General features: G+C 36.0%; 3 protein-coding genes across 3 annotated transcripts; 1 reads left to right on the forward strand and 2 right to left on the reverse strand.

Moving 5' to 3' along the window:
* Positions 1 to 202: 202 nt before the first annotated feature.
* LOC143588771 (serine/threonine-protein kinase BSK7-like) lies at positions 203 to 2,870 on the forward strand. The gene is made up of 10 exons (XM_077069692.1): positions 203 to 292; positions 378 to 592; positions 756 to 891; positions 978 to 1,111; positions 1,183 to 1,288; positions 1,375 to 1,460; positions 1,556 to 1,744; positions 1,819 to 1,977; positions 2,051 to 2,164; positions 2,401 to 2,870. Exons 1-10 carry the CDS (start codon positions 211 to 213, stop codon positions 2,641 to 2,643), a joined length of 1,464 nt encoding a protein of 487 aa, XP_076925807.1. The 5' UTR covers positions 203 to 210; the 3' UTR covers positions 2,644 to 2,870.
* Positions 2,871 to 3,055: 185 nt separating this feature from the next.
* LOC143588772 (tubulin beta-7 chain) lies at positions 3,056 to 4,630 on the reverse strand. Its single transcript, XM_077069693.1, has 3 exons — positions 4,198 to 4,630; positions 3,847 to 4,116; positions 3,056 to 3,750 (listed from the first exon to the last, which is right to left on the reverse strand). The coding sequence occupies exons 1-3, from the start codon at positions 4,589 to 4,591 to the stop codon at positions 3,074 to 3,076; spliced, it is 1,341 nt and encodes a 446-aa protein (XP_076925808.1). The 5' UTR covers positions 4,592 to 4,630; the 3' UTR covers positions 3,056 to 3,073.
* Positions 4,631 to 7,861: 3,231 nt separating this feature from the next.
* Positions 7,862 to 12,494, reverse strand: LOC143588773 (glutamate--cysteine ligase, chloroplastic-like). The gene is made up of 16 exons (XM_077069694.1): positions 12,400 to 12,494; positions 11,373 to 11,663; positions 11,127 to 11,277; positions 10,327 to 10,434; positions 10,135 to 10,227; positions 9,978 to 10,061; positions 9,805 to 9,873; positions 9,652 to 9,722; positions 9,486 to 9,554; positions 9,285 to 9,378; positions 9,117 to 9,206; positions 8,943 to 9,023; positions 8,731 to 8,823; positions 8,576 to 8,656; positions 8,413 to 8,482; positions 7,862 to 8,268 (listed from the first exon to the last, which is right to left on the reverse strand). The coding sequence occupies exons 2-16, from the start codon at positions 11,651 to 11,653 to the stop codon at positions 8,180 to 8,182; spliced, it is 1,524 nt and encodes a 507-aa protein (XP_076925809.1). The 5' UTR covers positions 11,654 to 11,663; positions 12,400 to 12,494; the 3' UTR covers positions 7,862 to 8,179.
* Positions 12,495 to 15,155: the final 2,661 nt, after the last annotated feature.

The raw sequence follows: 15,155 nt of genomic DNA on the forward strand, positions 1-15,155 counted from the left end.
GTAAACAAATATATAAGACAAGAAAGGGTAAGTTTTGAGTGGATGACCCTTTTTAATTTTTTTAAATTTTGCATTTACATGTTTAAAATAAGTCCCAAATGAGCATATTTTCAAAGTAAATTTGGATTTGATGTACTATTTGTAAAGCTTGATCTCAAAAAGTCAAAAGTAATTTAAACTTTTGATTTTGAAGTTTAAGACAACTTAATAATGGGGTGTGAGTTTTCAAGACTCTGCTCATGTTGCTGTGTTACAGAAACAAATGGAGTGATTGCCGAATCCCATAATGTCGGTACGTTAATATTGTCAATCACATACCCCTTTTTATCACCGTTGATGTATTCTTTAACCAAAATATGATTTATTACATAAAAAAGAAGAGGCAGGTGACGGAAGTGATTTGCCTTCACTTCGTGTGTTCTCCATTGGCCAACTTAAGACGGCTACATCGAGTTTTTCGGTGGAGAATATTGTCTCGGAACATGGGGATAAAGCCCCTAATGTGGTTTATAAAGGTGAGTTGCAGAACCAAAAACGGGTTGCCATCAAACGGTTTGATAGATCCGCATGGCCTGATTCGAGGCAGTTCTTGGTAAGTACTCTTTTTTACTCCTTTTGTGTTTTCACAAGAAAGATGGTTTGTTTACATTGAACAGTCACATGGATTGTATAAAAAGTCGACTGCTTTATAATCATCGGTGATCTTTATAGTTCAATATTGTTAAAAAGATCACATTTTTATCATGCTATCACAGGAAGAAGCAAGAGCAGTTGGTCAGCTTAGGAACCCGAGATTGGCTAATCTAATTGGATGTTGTTGTGAAGGTGATGAAAGACTACTTGTTGCTGAGTTTATGCCACATGAAACACTTGCAAAGCACTTGTTTCATTGTAAGTAATATTTTAAAGAAAAAAGTAGGTATCTTTATGATGTAAAGTTGTCTATTTTATGATAATATATATCTATCTTGATCTAGGGGAAACACAACCTATGAAATGGGCAATGCGATTACGGGTGGCGTTACATCTTGCAGAGGCTCTAGAATACTGTACAAGTCAAGGGCGTGCTCTTTACCATGATCTTCACGCCTATCGAATACTCTTCGATGATGTACATTTTTACCCTTTTTGTTAATACCTTTATTAAGGTAACAAAATTTACTAATGTCGCATATGCTGCAGGATGCTAATCCTAGACTCTCGTGCTTTGGATTGATGAAGAACAGTAGAGATGGAAAGAGTTATAGTACGAATTTGGCATTCACCCCTCCCGAGTATCTAAGGACCGGTATAGACTTTCTTAACTATGAAAATGTGCACTTTATTTATTTATTTTTATTAAGTTGTGACACTTGTTTTTTCTTGAACTTATAGGGAGAGTAACACCAGAAAGTGTGATGTATAGCTTCGGCGCCCTTTTGCTTGACCTTTTAAGTGGAAAACACATTCCTCCTAGTCATGTATGTATCATTATATATCTTTTCGTGCTTATACTTATTTTGTAAAAAAATGTTATTATCTAATCATATTATATCATATTATGTGAATTTAATAGGCTCTTGACTTAATAAGAGACAGAAACCTTCAAATGCTTACAGATTCTTGTTTAGAAGGACAGTTTTCTAATGAAGATGGGACCGAAATGGTTCGGTTGGCTTCAAGATGCTTAGAATACGAGCCACGTGACCGCCCAAATCCAACTTTATTGGTGACTGCTTTACTTCCTCTTCAAAAGGAAACCGAGGTAATGATTTAACGTTTGTAATTTATTTTTTTTGTTTATTGTTGTGTTAAGATTTTATGAATGTGAATTCGCAGGTGCCTTCTCGTGTATTAATGAGTATACCGCAAGGTGGTGGTGGGCCCACTAGGCCTATGACCCCACTTGGTGATGCTTGTTTAAGAAAGGACTTTACAGCCATACATGAAATGTTGGAAAGTTTAGGCTACAAAGATGACGAGGGAACAGCAACAGAGGTTTATTTTGGTTTGACCTTTTCGTTTCAAAGTCAACGGACGTAACACTTACTAGTTTTTTAATGGTTCGCAGCTTTCATTTCATATGTGGACAAATCAGATGCAGGACACATTAAACTCCAAGAAAAAAGGGGATGTGGCTTTTCGCCATAAAGAATTCAAAACCGCAATAGAATACTACACACAGGTTATATTATGATTATTATGTCAAATATATTAAATTCTTTATAATTTTTCATTTAATTAAAAAGTAGCGTTTCGAAACATAAGGCAAGCGGGTGTGACCGGAAGATAAAATGGTTTAAATATTATGTTTTAGGTTATTTATGACGTCATCTGATTTTTGAAACCAGTATGACCGGTCTGGTTATGAAAACATCGATTGGTCTAACAAGAGCCTTTTTTTTTTTTTTTTTTTTGCAGTTCATTGATGTAGGAACCATGGTCTCACCAACAGTCTATGCACGCCGAAGCCTATCACATCTCATGAACGATAATCCACAAGAGGCACTTAATGATGCAGTTCAAGCACAAGTTATAACCCCGGTTTGGCATATCGCTTCTTATTTACAAGCGGCTGCTCTTTTTGCTTTGGGGCGAGAAAACGAAGCACACATTGCACTCAAAGAAGGCTCGGTTCTTGAAGAGAAAAGACCCGTCACTTGATCGCTCCAAGCAAAAAATAAAAAAAATCAAAATATCCCTTGATCTTCTTACCCTTTGCAGCATTCAAGAAACCATCAAAAGGGTGTCCAAGAAACTGGCTTTTTGACACAAAAGTTGTCATTTTTATGTGAATAGAGAATCTTGATAACAGAAAAGGGTGTGATTGTAATTTGTAATACATAAAGCTTGCAGCTTTGCTTTGTATAACTTTTGTTGCTTTCTTGAAGCATTGTATTGAACAAGTTGTTTAAAAGTGGTGAATGACATATTTACCCTTTGTAAATGAAATTATTGTTCTTAAATGGAATACTTTATTGGCAACAAAACAATATAACAAATCCAAATTCAGCACCAGAACAATGAAATACACACTTCAAAATACCACTACACACAGTTGACTTTGACTTTGACTTTCAAGAACCGTTGACTTTCAATTTTCTTCAACTTCTTCATCATCATACTCATCCTCTTCAACTTCATCAGTCACAGCATCTTGATACTGCTGATACTCAGACACCAAATCATTCATATTACTTTCCGCCTCCGTAAACTCCATCTCATCCATTCCTTCACCGGTATACCAATGCAAAAACGCCTTCCTCCTAAACATAACCGTAAACTGCTCGGACACCCGCCTAAACATCTCCTGAATCGACGTCGAATTCCCCATAAACGTCGAAGACATCGACAGCCCAGTCGGTGGAATGTCACACACACTAGACTTCACATTATTAGGAATCCACTCAACAAAATAAGAACTGTTCTTGTTTTGAACATTAATCATTTGCTCATCGACTTCTTTCGTTGACATTTTGCCTCGAAACATGGCCGAGGCGGTTAAGTAACGCCCGTGGCGTGGGTCGGCTGCACACATCATGTTTTTAGCATCCCACATTTGTTGAGTTAGCTCCGGGATTGTTAAAGCGCGGTATTGTTGGGATCCTCTTGAGGTTAACGGTGCGAATCCGACCATGAAGAAGTGTAGCCGAGGGAACGGGATCAAGTTCACCGCGAGTTTGCGTAGGTCAGAGTTCAGTTGACCCGGAAACCGGAGGCAACAAGTGACACCACTCATTGTTGTTGAGATCAAGTGGTTTAAGTCCCCAACTGCACATAACAATATATTTAAATTTTTAAACATAACGGCTATTTCTATTATTTTATTTAAATACGCGTTATTCAACTTATTGACTTATGACTTACAACTCGGGTTTGTGAGCTTGAGTGTGCGAAAACAAATGTCATATAATGCTTCGTTATCGAGAACCATGCACTCGTCAGCGTTTTCAACGAGTTGGTGGACGGAAAGAGTGGCGTTGTAAGGCTCGACGACCGTGTCAGACACTTTGGGCGATGGGAAGACCGAAAAAGTCAACATCATCCGGTCTGGATATTCTTCACGGATCTTGGATATTAATAAAGTACCCATACCCGACCCGGTCCCCCCTCCGAGTGAGTGGCATACTTGAAAACCTGTCACATAATAATATATTATATTATATCATATCATACTGTTGTTGTTTATAATAAATAAATAAATAAATTTGTTTGTACCTTGTAAACAATCACAATTTTCAGCTTCTTTACGAACAACATCGAGAACCGCGTCGACTAACTCGGCACCTTCGGTGTAATGCCCTTTAGCCCAATTGTTTCCCGCGCCATTTTGTCCAAAAATAAAGTTATCGGGCCGAAATATGTTACCATATGGCCCGGTACGTAGACTATCCATTGTACCGGGCTCAAGGTCCACTAACACGGCCCTAGGTACATATCTTCCACCACTAGCCTCATTATAGTACACATTGACCCTTTCTAGCTGGACTTGACTGTTACCAATGTATTTGCCAGTGGCATCGATACCATGCTCGTCACAAACGACCTCCCAAAACTTGCCACCAATCTGGTTACCGCATTGTCCGGCTTGAACATGTAGAATTTCTCTCATTTTTTTTGAATAAAAAGTTTGGGATGTTACTTAAAAAAAATAAAATTAGGAAATTATAGGGAAAGTGGCAAGGAACAATGAAAAATGAATGAGAAATGAAGGGTTTTGTAGTGAGAATTGTGATGGTGACAATGATATTTTAAGTCTTTTATATTTGGAAAATGAATAATATAACTAGTGATGACATTAAATAATAGTCCATGTGGTGTGTTTTTGTTTTGTATATGTGATATAATGAGGTGGGCATGAGGGTATAGTTAATGTCAATGTCAATGTCAATGTCAATGTCAATGTCAATGTCAATGTCTATATAACATAATATAGTACTCTTAATGAAAAAATAAACATTTGTTGATATGTAGCTCCGGTAATGGTTAGCGCAACGAGTTTTGATAATTTCGGTTTCATATCTGATTGTAAAATCATGTCTCACATATGTTGATATCCGCTCTTTAACTAATCTTAATATATGATTTGAATATCAAATACTCAACTACACTTATTGACAATTCTTTACTCTAAGAATTTATAGTTTTCAACAACTTAGTATTGTTTATCATATTTATAGAATTGTATAGGATTCGATTTGTGGGTCAAGTTATTCGTAAAAAGGAGACAAAATGAGAAGGATGAGAATGATTTATAGTCACATAAAAAAACCCTTAAAAAATTTTAAAAAATAATAAAAAAAATCATAACTCAATTTAATAAAAAAAACAAAAAAAGTAAAAACACAAAAATGTTTCCATCGTCTTCCTCGTTCTAAAAAAAAAAACAACGTTGAGGGAAAAAATCATTGTGTCTTTTTGTTTATCATTGTGCTTTATGTTTATGTTCGTCATTGATTGTCTTTTTTCCTTGACATTATGTCTTTTTTTCTTAACATTGTGTTATATTACTCAACAGTGTGTTATATTTTGTTCGGCATTGTGTTATATTTTGCGGTCTATTGTGTTTTTTTAGTTATAATTGTGTCTTTTGTTTATTTTTGTCGTTGTGTTTGTTGTCTCTGTATTGTGTCTTTTCGCTTTTTTTTTTTTGAACGGGAATGACGAGGGATTTGTTTTTTTTTAATATTTTCGTTTTTTATTTATATTTGAGTTATGATTTTTTTATTAAATATTTTGGAATTTTTTAGGGGTTTTTTTATGTGGCCGCAAATCCTTCTCACACTTCTCATTTTTGTCGCACTTTGTATTTTAACCTTTCTCTTGATTTTGTTGCAGATAAATATCTTTATAACTAATACCATCCATTTTCTTATATGTGAAATACATGTGAAATTACTTATTCAATGGTGAAATTATTGATATGATGAGTATAAAGGAACTAAAACACATGTAGAGTAGAATATACTACACTACATTATGGAGCTAGAAATCAAATGCATATTGTTCTACCTGTCATGTTGGCTGTCACTTGCACACCATTGAAGCATCCAATGTTTTATTTTGCAAAATAATTAATTTTCTTATTAAACATTTAGATGACGAATATCCACGTCAACTTACTGCATCTTCATGTTTCCATATCGTTTTTTAATCTCGAACACACATTCAACCAAATCATCATAGTAACTTCGGTCCACGATCAACATTAGATCAACGGTCCGCGTGATTGTTACTTTGTTAGGTCTAGGATGACAAGTTTGATGGTTGTCATTAACCCATAATCCAATACCTTGACAATATTATCTTGTAATTATGACTTTTGCTACCTAACTAGAAAACTAAACCATTTTAGGTCACATCATGAACATTCACAAGACCAAATTCAATTGCAATAGCTTGAAAGATATCACCAAGTTGGTATGGTTGTAATGATTTTGTCAAGTAATTAATTAAGTTTAAGTTTATTAACATCTAAAGCAATGTAATTAAGAGGGTAAGTTGTCTTCCTCCTAACTATATTATCATCTCACATTTCTTAGGTGTTCTTTCACTTCATTCACATTACTTTGGTTGATCTCTTTTAGATTCAAAAACAAATATCTCAATTAATTATTCTAACTGTGCCCATGAGAATTGAGAACGGATGTTAACGCATAAGGTGCTGTTTGTTTTTTAAGACAAAAACTGTTAGTAATCTGATTTCATGTCTGCAACTGTCAACTGAAGATGTGGTACGAAGGTCTGCAATCTGAAAATATAATACTGTTTGTTTATAAATTGGATATCGTTTGTATAAGTTGAAAAATTAGTTATGTATCATACATATCACAGTAGATAGAAGTTATTTAACGTCTGTAGACTGCTAAAATAATTGGTGGTGATGTACGAACTGTGAAAGTAGGTGGTGGTGGACGGTGGGTGGTGGTGCTGGACGGTGGTGGCCGACGGTGGTTGGTGGTGGACAGTGCTGGTGGTAGTGGACGGTGGTTGTGTGGTGGTGGTGATGGACGGTGGTGGCCGACGGTGGTTGGTGGTGGACAGTGCTGGTGGTAGTGGACGGTGGTTGTGTGGTGGTGGTGATGGACGGTGGTGGTGGCCAACGGTAGGTGGTGGTGGATGGTGGTTGTGGCCGACGGTGGGTGGTGGTGGTGGACGGTGGTGGTGGTGGTGGTGCATGGTGGGCGGTGGTGGTGTTGGACATTGATAGGATGTTAAGAAGTGTAAAGAAGGTGGATATTAGCGTATTTTTTAAGACCACAAAAGCAGTTTTCAGATTTTTTTTTTTTAAACAAACCGTCTTCATAGGCTTATGTCTGCGCACCCGCGCAAACATAAGCCCATTACAAATCTTTTAAGTAAAAACGTACATAACCTTAAACGGCTTTTAACCGGTAACATGCTTACCTAATGTTTTCAAAATAACTTGTTAAACCCTTTAAATTGTAGATAAGCAAGTTGAGTTACAAGATATACAAAAGAACAAACACAAAAATCAAATAAAAATAAAGTATATTAGTAAACAAGTAACATGGTAGGCCATGACAGCATGAAGGTCACATGGGTTCATGTCAGCTTACACATGAACAAGATTGCAGTTGCAGAATGGCTCCCACAAATAATTTCAGGGTCAAATATTCATGTTGTTGAAGACAAAATTGCTACAGTGTTAAACATCATGATCCTAGCTAATATCTAGCTAAATATAAACTCCAAGTAGCACCTTAAATATCTGCTACGGGTCCCACCAATACCCCGCAAATCAACGAGTAGCTTGCATGACTTTCAAAAGGGTTAAATACAGAAAAACCAGTGGAAGATAGATTCAAACCAGCGGCCCGAGATTGCAATCCAAGTGATATGTCTTAATTATATTTGATAATTAAACAGAAGAATGGTTATCTTGACGGAAATAAATACAAATACAAAGATTATTATTTTAAGTAAATCTGCAGGTCAACAAAGGAGCCTGCAATTGGAAGTCTTGAATGGTATTATAGCTCATAAATGTTACTTGCTGCATTAATGATCACACTGGCCACCAATTCCGTGATCACTTCATGCACGCGAAACACACACCTTATTCCTACAAAATGATGTGTGCAGATTATTAAGCGCAGGAAGTGATAAGAGACGTAGAGTCTATAGATATCAACTATAGATACATACATACAAAAATATGGATACGAGCTTGAGTTTTTTAGTAGAGTAGTTCCTCGAATACAGGGTCGACATTTTGTCCCCATTTCCCATGATACAGTTCCAGAAGCCTCTCTGCTGGCGTTAAGCCTGCAGCGCGTAGAGATAAAAGAATAATTTTAGCTAAAATGGAAACGGGCCAAGCAGGTTGGAAGTGTTGTATTAAAATACTGGATATTTAACACATTGCTTATTTACAAAATTCAGAAAAGAGAAGAAAAAAGCGCGGTTCACCTGTTCGAACCACCTCTGCTACTTCATTCAAGAACCCTGTTTCTTTATATCCTCGTCTCTCCAGGCCATCCTGGAAAAAAAAAAGTGCTTGTTAAAAGAAACTATTACTTGATTCACTATAATATAACATGATATCAATCATAATTTTATTTTTTATAATCACCTTTGCAAACGTCAAAACTTCTTCAGCAACATGTTTCAGCAATGCATCACGGAACGGAGTTTTCAGACCAGTTACAGGCACCTGAAAACATTATGTACGACATGAGAAAAACAAACCCATAAACAAGAAATTTAATTTTTATACGGTCATATTACCTTATTTCTTAACATGTGTCTTTCTTCTCGAGTCCAGTCTGCCGTCATGTCCAAAACATTTTGCAGAGAAATTTCATCATACAATAAACCCACCTGCAGTTCAGTTGCAACACAATTGAGATCCAAAACAAAAATAAATAAATAAACATAAAAAAAATAAAGAAAAGATAACACCTTGATGATTTAATTTAAAAAAAAAAAAAAAACCCTACCCAAAGAGCAGGCAATGCACATAACCTCCTCCACGGTCCTCCATCAGCACCCCTCATTTCCAAATATCTTTTGAGCCTCACCTGAATAATCAACAAACGCCGTTATGACTACATTAAAATAAAACTGATAAAACCGAAGAAAGTCGACTTTAATGTGTTATTTAAGTATCATGCCTCGGGAAATATTGTTGTGAGGTGATTCTCCCAATCATTGATAGTTGGATATTCTCCTGGAAGTGAAGGGAGTTTCCCCGCAAGGAAGTCCTGTAAGTTTATGACAGTTATTCTCACAAACCGCTTAGTTAAACATAGTTAAGTTGACTATTAGGCTTTTAGTCAAACCCTGAAGGACAATCCAGCACAGTCGATGTACTTTTTCTTCCGATATACAAAATACATTGGCACATCGAGAGCATATTCGACATATTGCTCAAATCTGATGTCATCAAACAGAGCACATTCAACATATTTTTAGCATACGGTATAAACTTTCTTGTAAAAACAGATAAAATGATCTAGTCCGTTAAATCATAGAATAATTACCCAAAAGAATCATCAAAGACAAAAGGAAGCATTCCAGAGCGATTATTATCGGTGTCTGTCCATATTTGGCTGATAAAAGAATTTACCACTGTCACTATATATTCCCATATTGTATAATGCAATAGATAAATAAATATTAGTAACATAAAATATAATCGAAAATCACCTCCTCATGCTGAGATAACCATTCGGTTTCCCTTCAGTAAATGGTGAATTAGCAAACAGTGCTGTAGCGATCTGATGAACGTTAAACCATGAGATACACATACCATCATAAATTCTACAGGGGCATAATGGGCAAAGCAGGTAATTTTCTCACCGGTTGTAAAGCAAGACCAGCACGGAATTTTCTTATCATGTCAACTTCGGAAGAGAAGTCCAAATTAACCTATTAATAATCGCATACACTCACTTACCTCCATGTTAAAAAATAAATAAAATGAAGAAATAGTTAAAACAATGCTTGCATTTAGTTTAAATAAATCAACTCACCTGAACAGTACATGTCCTGAACATCATGTCAAGTCCAAGAGAACCAACTTTAGGCATGTAATTCCTCATAATCTCGTATCTTCCCTGTGAGCAAATTTCATTTTTACTAGTTATTGAGATATAGTTGAAAATTAAACAATTAAGAATTAAATTTTACCTTGGGCATTATTGGTATATCTTTTCGTTCCCATTTTGGCTGGAAACCGATTCCTATGAATCCAATTCCCATCTCTTCGGCAACGGCTTTAACCTGTGAGGTAAGGCCCGTGTGTCAAAACATTGTGAACAAGGTGCAAATAATTAAAAAAATATCATATTGCACATTTATGTACAGATTAAATATACGAACCTGGTAAAGGTGTGAATTAACTTCTGCACAAGTTTGATGGAGAGTTTCAAGAGGAGCGCCACTAAGCTCAAATTGACCACCAGGTTCCAAAGATATACTTTGTTTCCCCTAAAAAGTTTATAGAATGTAAAATATTTAGTAAGGTACATAAAAGAAACATCTTGGGTCTTGTTTTGTAAACAAGTTACCCGTAAAACTTGCATAATATCATATCTGTCTAAACAAAAACATTAATATCAAATATACTCATTTAAAATACTTAAAACTTTCATATTTGTCCATTTTAAGTACAATTTATAATGTGACCATTATAACCTTCACTTTCTCCTTACACTCCAAATTCTCATATCCCACTGCAAGTTTTAATGGAAGGGTATAAATGTCAAAATTTTGAAGAGTAAATTTGATATTATGTTTTTTTGTTTGGTAAATATGATATTTATCAAGTTTTGAGGGAGCTATATGAAATTATCCCTTCTGTTTTTCTGTTAACATTTTTTTGGTAACATAAACAGAGTTATGATTTCTGTTTAACAAAAGAAATGAAAATAATGTTTGGCATGGTCGTTTCCCCTTCAGAAAGTATAAGATAGAAAACAGAATCCAAACTAGAACTTATATTTAAGTCGTCTAAAAGACAAAAAGCTAAAGTTCATTAAAGTCAAAAGGATCAACATATTTTTTTGTGAATAGCAACAATGCCAAACATTACAAACCTTCACCAAACGAGACTTAAACTTCCATAAAAATAAGAAAAACATATTGAATCAGTAAAACTTAAAAATAAATATGCAGATTACCTGTTGAAGTCCAATTATATTGTCACCTTCCATGACTTTATCCCAATCAAATCTCTCAGAAATAGCATTTAGCAGATGAGAAATTTGTTCATACGTCATGGGACGCAATGTTTTAAGATCAAAACCGAATTTCTCATGTTCAGTTCCTATTCTGTCAAATCAAGACAACAAGACCAATCATTCACAACAAATATTAAGCTAAACGAATGACACAAAATTACAGATAAGATTAAACAGAAGCTAAACCTCCATTTTTCCTTAGGCTTGCAGCCAGATGCAAGGTATCCAACAAGATCATCTTTCGTAAGCGGCTCTGTAGCAACCACTGCGTCCTCCGTGGGAGGACTAGCAGCAACAATTACTTTACTGCCCCTTTTCAACTTTTCACTAAACGCGACATTCGAGGTCCTATGTCTAAATGCATTTGTGCTGTTTCTTCCACTAAAAAGTGAAGCGTATCCAGATTTATATTGAAAAATCTCGGTATGAATGCCGTGTGATGAACTCGTCTGAGACATTAATACCATTTTTTAATCCCTGCAAAACATACATAAATCAGTAACTAATAACAAAAAAAGCCATTATTAATATTTGCATTTTTATCTTGACTGGTAATCAGTTGTCAGATGTTCAACTTATTCATTCAACACTAATCACAATAAAGATTCATAAATAATCTATAAGTTGCAAGAAAGTATGTCACACACTGCATAGATATTACATACCAATAATAATATTAAGTTAATAGTCAATTACTAGTCAACAGCTGTAACTAAAACCAGCACAATTAAAAAGGCACAAATACACATGTAGTTATAACAATTCAGTTGAGTCACCAAATTGAAAAATTAAGCCCAAAAATAATCAAAACATGATAATTTAAATATTTAATACCATTTTCTAATCCCTGCAAAGCATACATAAATCAGCAACTAATCTTTATATTCAAGAACCATTACTAATATCAAGATTGCATTTTTATTCGACCGGTAATCAGTCGTAAGCTGTTTGACTAATTCATACAACACTAATCACAATAAAGACTCGTAATAACCTAATATGCAAGAAAGTATGCCACACACAGCATACATATTAATTACATACCAATAATAATAATATTATTAAGTTAATAGTTAATTACTAGTCAACAGTTGTAGCTAAAACCAGCACAATTAAAAAAGCACAAATATATAACAAAACCCTAAATCAAGTTCAATTGAGGCAGCAAATTGAGGGAAAAAATAATAAAAACATGATAATTGAAGTGGCTTACGGTGGCAACCGGACGGCGAGATAGATGAGATTGTAATTATGACAGTGGACAGTGAGTGGCGATAAATTAGGGTTTGTTATTATTATTATTATTATCAATTGGAATTGGAATTGGGTTTAAATCAATTTTATGACCCACCCGGAAAGAAAGATATACGGGTTTTAAAGCTTTTAATGACACAAGAATCTTCGACTTCGAGTGATGGGTGACATCGGGAGTGATCTCATCGTCTTCTAGTGACATTACTTCTTCTTTCATCTTATAGATATGGACTCGGATTCGACTCAAGTTGAGATAAAATAAGGGCCCAGATCGTAGTAGTCGATCCAGAAAAAATTCTTACATGGGTCGGAAATTTTTTGGGTAAGTGGACTATCGGTATAAAAAAAAATTTTAATCCGGTTCGGTTCGGGTCAGGTTAAATCGGGTTATGTCATATAAAAAAAAGAAAAAAAATAATCAAACAAAATCATATAACCAAAAAACATGCTTGAAACATCTTAAAAATGTAAACTACAATACATTTAAAGTTTTCTATGGATTTTTCACTTTCTAAAATCTAACTATAGCACCATCTACTTTGGCATTCCTAAACAAGTGGGTATACCTATGCGATAGAAAATGTTATTAGGCCTATAAAAAACTAATAAATAATAAACTTTCGGTAAACAAATAAATTAAAAATAAAAACAAACCGTAAAGTTCTCGACATATATTAAGTTTTAAATGATTAATAAGCAATTGAATGAATGATTAAGATAACAGGACTTAAAAGAGTTATTTGTAAAAAAATCATAATTTTAAGGTATTCAATATTGATTTATGTTTAAGTTTGTTAACTATAATATAATTCTATAAAGTGAATGCATGTAGACTTTCATTTTATTGTAATTATATGAAGTGTGACCCAATAAATAGTTAGAACACCGGGCCATGGCTTAAGTTAGAACAAGGCCTAACTCTTACTAAATGGATATTAGGTTATCTTCTTCATCTCTTCAAGTCTTCAACTGTAAACGTTTTTAACAAGCAGCTGCCGTCAATGGAGAAATCTTACTCTTAGTTTCACCTTTTCTCCTTTTCATCTCAAATACTCTCTACTTCTATCAACTATAATTATGCAGGAGGTCGGTGTCAAAATTTCACAGAGGTCAGTTGAAATTTTAACGCATATATACTATTAAAAACAAAAAATTCACAGGGGTCGATCGACCCCTGCACCACACTAGTGGCTCCACCACTGCCAGGTCGTTAAAAAAGAAAACACCAAGCATATAAACTCACGGGCGCGCATTGTCGAATGATTAATCTGGAAGTATATAGAATGTACGTGCGGGGACCACTGTGGCAAAATGACAGTACCAGACAACTGTGCAAGGTTGGATAGGACGGTGGGAGACGTCACCTGGATTAAAGGTACGATTACAAGTTTACAAAAATTATGCAGAGTTAGACAATCCTGCTGCATAGTGGGAGTGGGTCCCACGTGAAACGGCCTCAGGCTGAGGGGTGTGGGGGACTCTAATGGGGCTTTAGTGGGGGCTCTAGCCAATAATATTATGACGTGTGGCAGAGAGAGAAACTGGATAAGGGGGGTGTTGGAGCCCCCGTTGGAGCCCCAGGCCCTGGTGTGGAGGGGCTCCAGCAGGGGCTCCAGCGAATTTTTTTTTTTTTTTTTTATAGATGAAAAAGCGTTTTTTTTTTAATTAAATAAGAGCCCAACGGCTCTTTGTATATGTCCAACGGCTCTTTGCACACTCCCCTATGCCACTTTACTCTCTCTTCTGCCGCTATTCCACTCACTCCTGCATGATTTTTCGTGCTCGCGCCTCGCTAGCGCCCCCGCTAGCGCCCCGGTGGTGTGGTGTTAGCGCCTGGGGGCGCGAGCGGAGGGGCTCTAGCGCCCCCGTTGAAGCCCCACACCCCTCAGCCTCAATGATCTCCAATGTGTCGGCTGCATATGAGACCAAAATGATATCCCGAAAGCGGCGTCTAGCCAAATAACGCTCACCCCTCAGGCGGGAAACCTCTCTAAACAGTAAAAGGATTATGTTCTCTCCACTTTCGCTCAAGATATGGTTAGTTTTGCGAATTCAGGTCACTTGCTCAGATTCAAGGTTTTCTGTGCTGACTCACCCTGTGGAAATAGCCATCCAGACTCCGGTTTAGATATGTGTTGTCTTCATTATCATACATGGGTACGAGTGTACGACTAAAAACACCAATTTCGAATAAATAGTTTTAATGAAGACTCGAACTATCGAACCTCAATCCTGATTAAGACTCGTTCAGTTGTGACCAAAAACTAACCTCCACAAACTCCTATTCATATTTCGATAAGCAACCAGATAACTAGATCACTAGCCCTAAAGTTTGATTCATAGTTCGAAAATCGACCAAGAACAAGCCTAAAAAATAGTCAGTTTATTCTAGAATGGTCGGTAAAAATTGTTTATTAAAAGAAATAAATGGAGGGGAATGTAGGGTAAAAGGTTATTTCCTTTGAATGGTAGATTTGTAATTATGCATCTTTTACTTTTTTTTATTGGAACGACTAACTAAGTAACGCCGGGTACTTCGTACGCCGCCCTCATTGGCTAAAGGTAGCTCGAGCCGGCCACGAGTCTGGACGGACGGAGCCCCTAGCGGTCCACCTATTGAGGGATTCCCGGATAAAACCCGACCCCCACGCCTGCCAAACGGAACGACAGTGAGGAGCCGATAAAACCGGGTGAGATTAGGACTCGAACCCTGGC

The sequence above is a fragment of the Bidens hawaiensis genome, unplaced genomic scaffold, assembly GCF_021521415.1.
Source record: "Bidens hawaiensis isolate Kalapana, Puna unplaced genomic scaffold, B.hawaiensis_p1.1 tig00036767_1, whole genome shotgun sequence".
In the NCBI taxonomy this organism is placed as follows: domain Eukaryota; kingdom Viridiplantae; phylum Streptophyta; class Magnoliopsida; order Asterales; family Asteraceae; genus Bidens; species Bidens hawaiensis.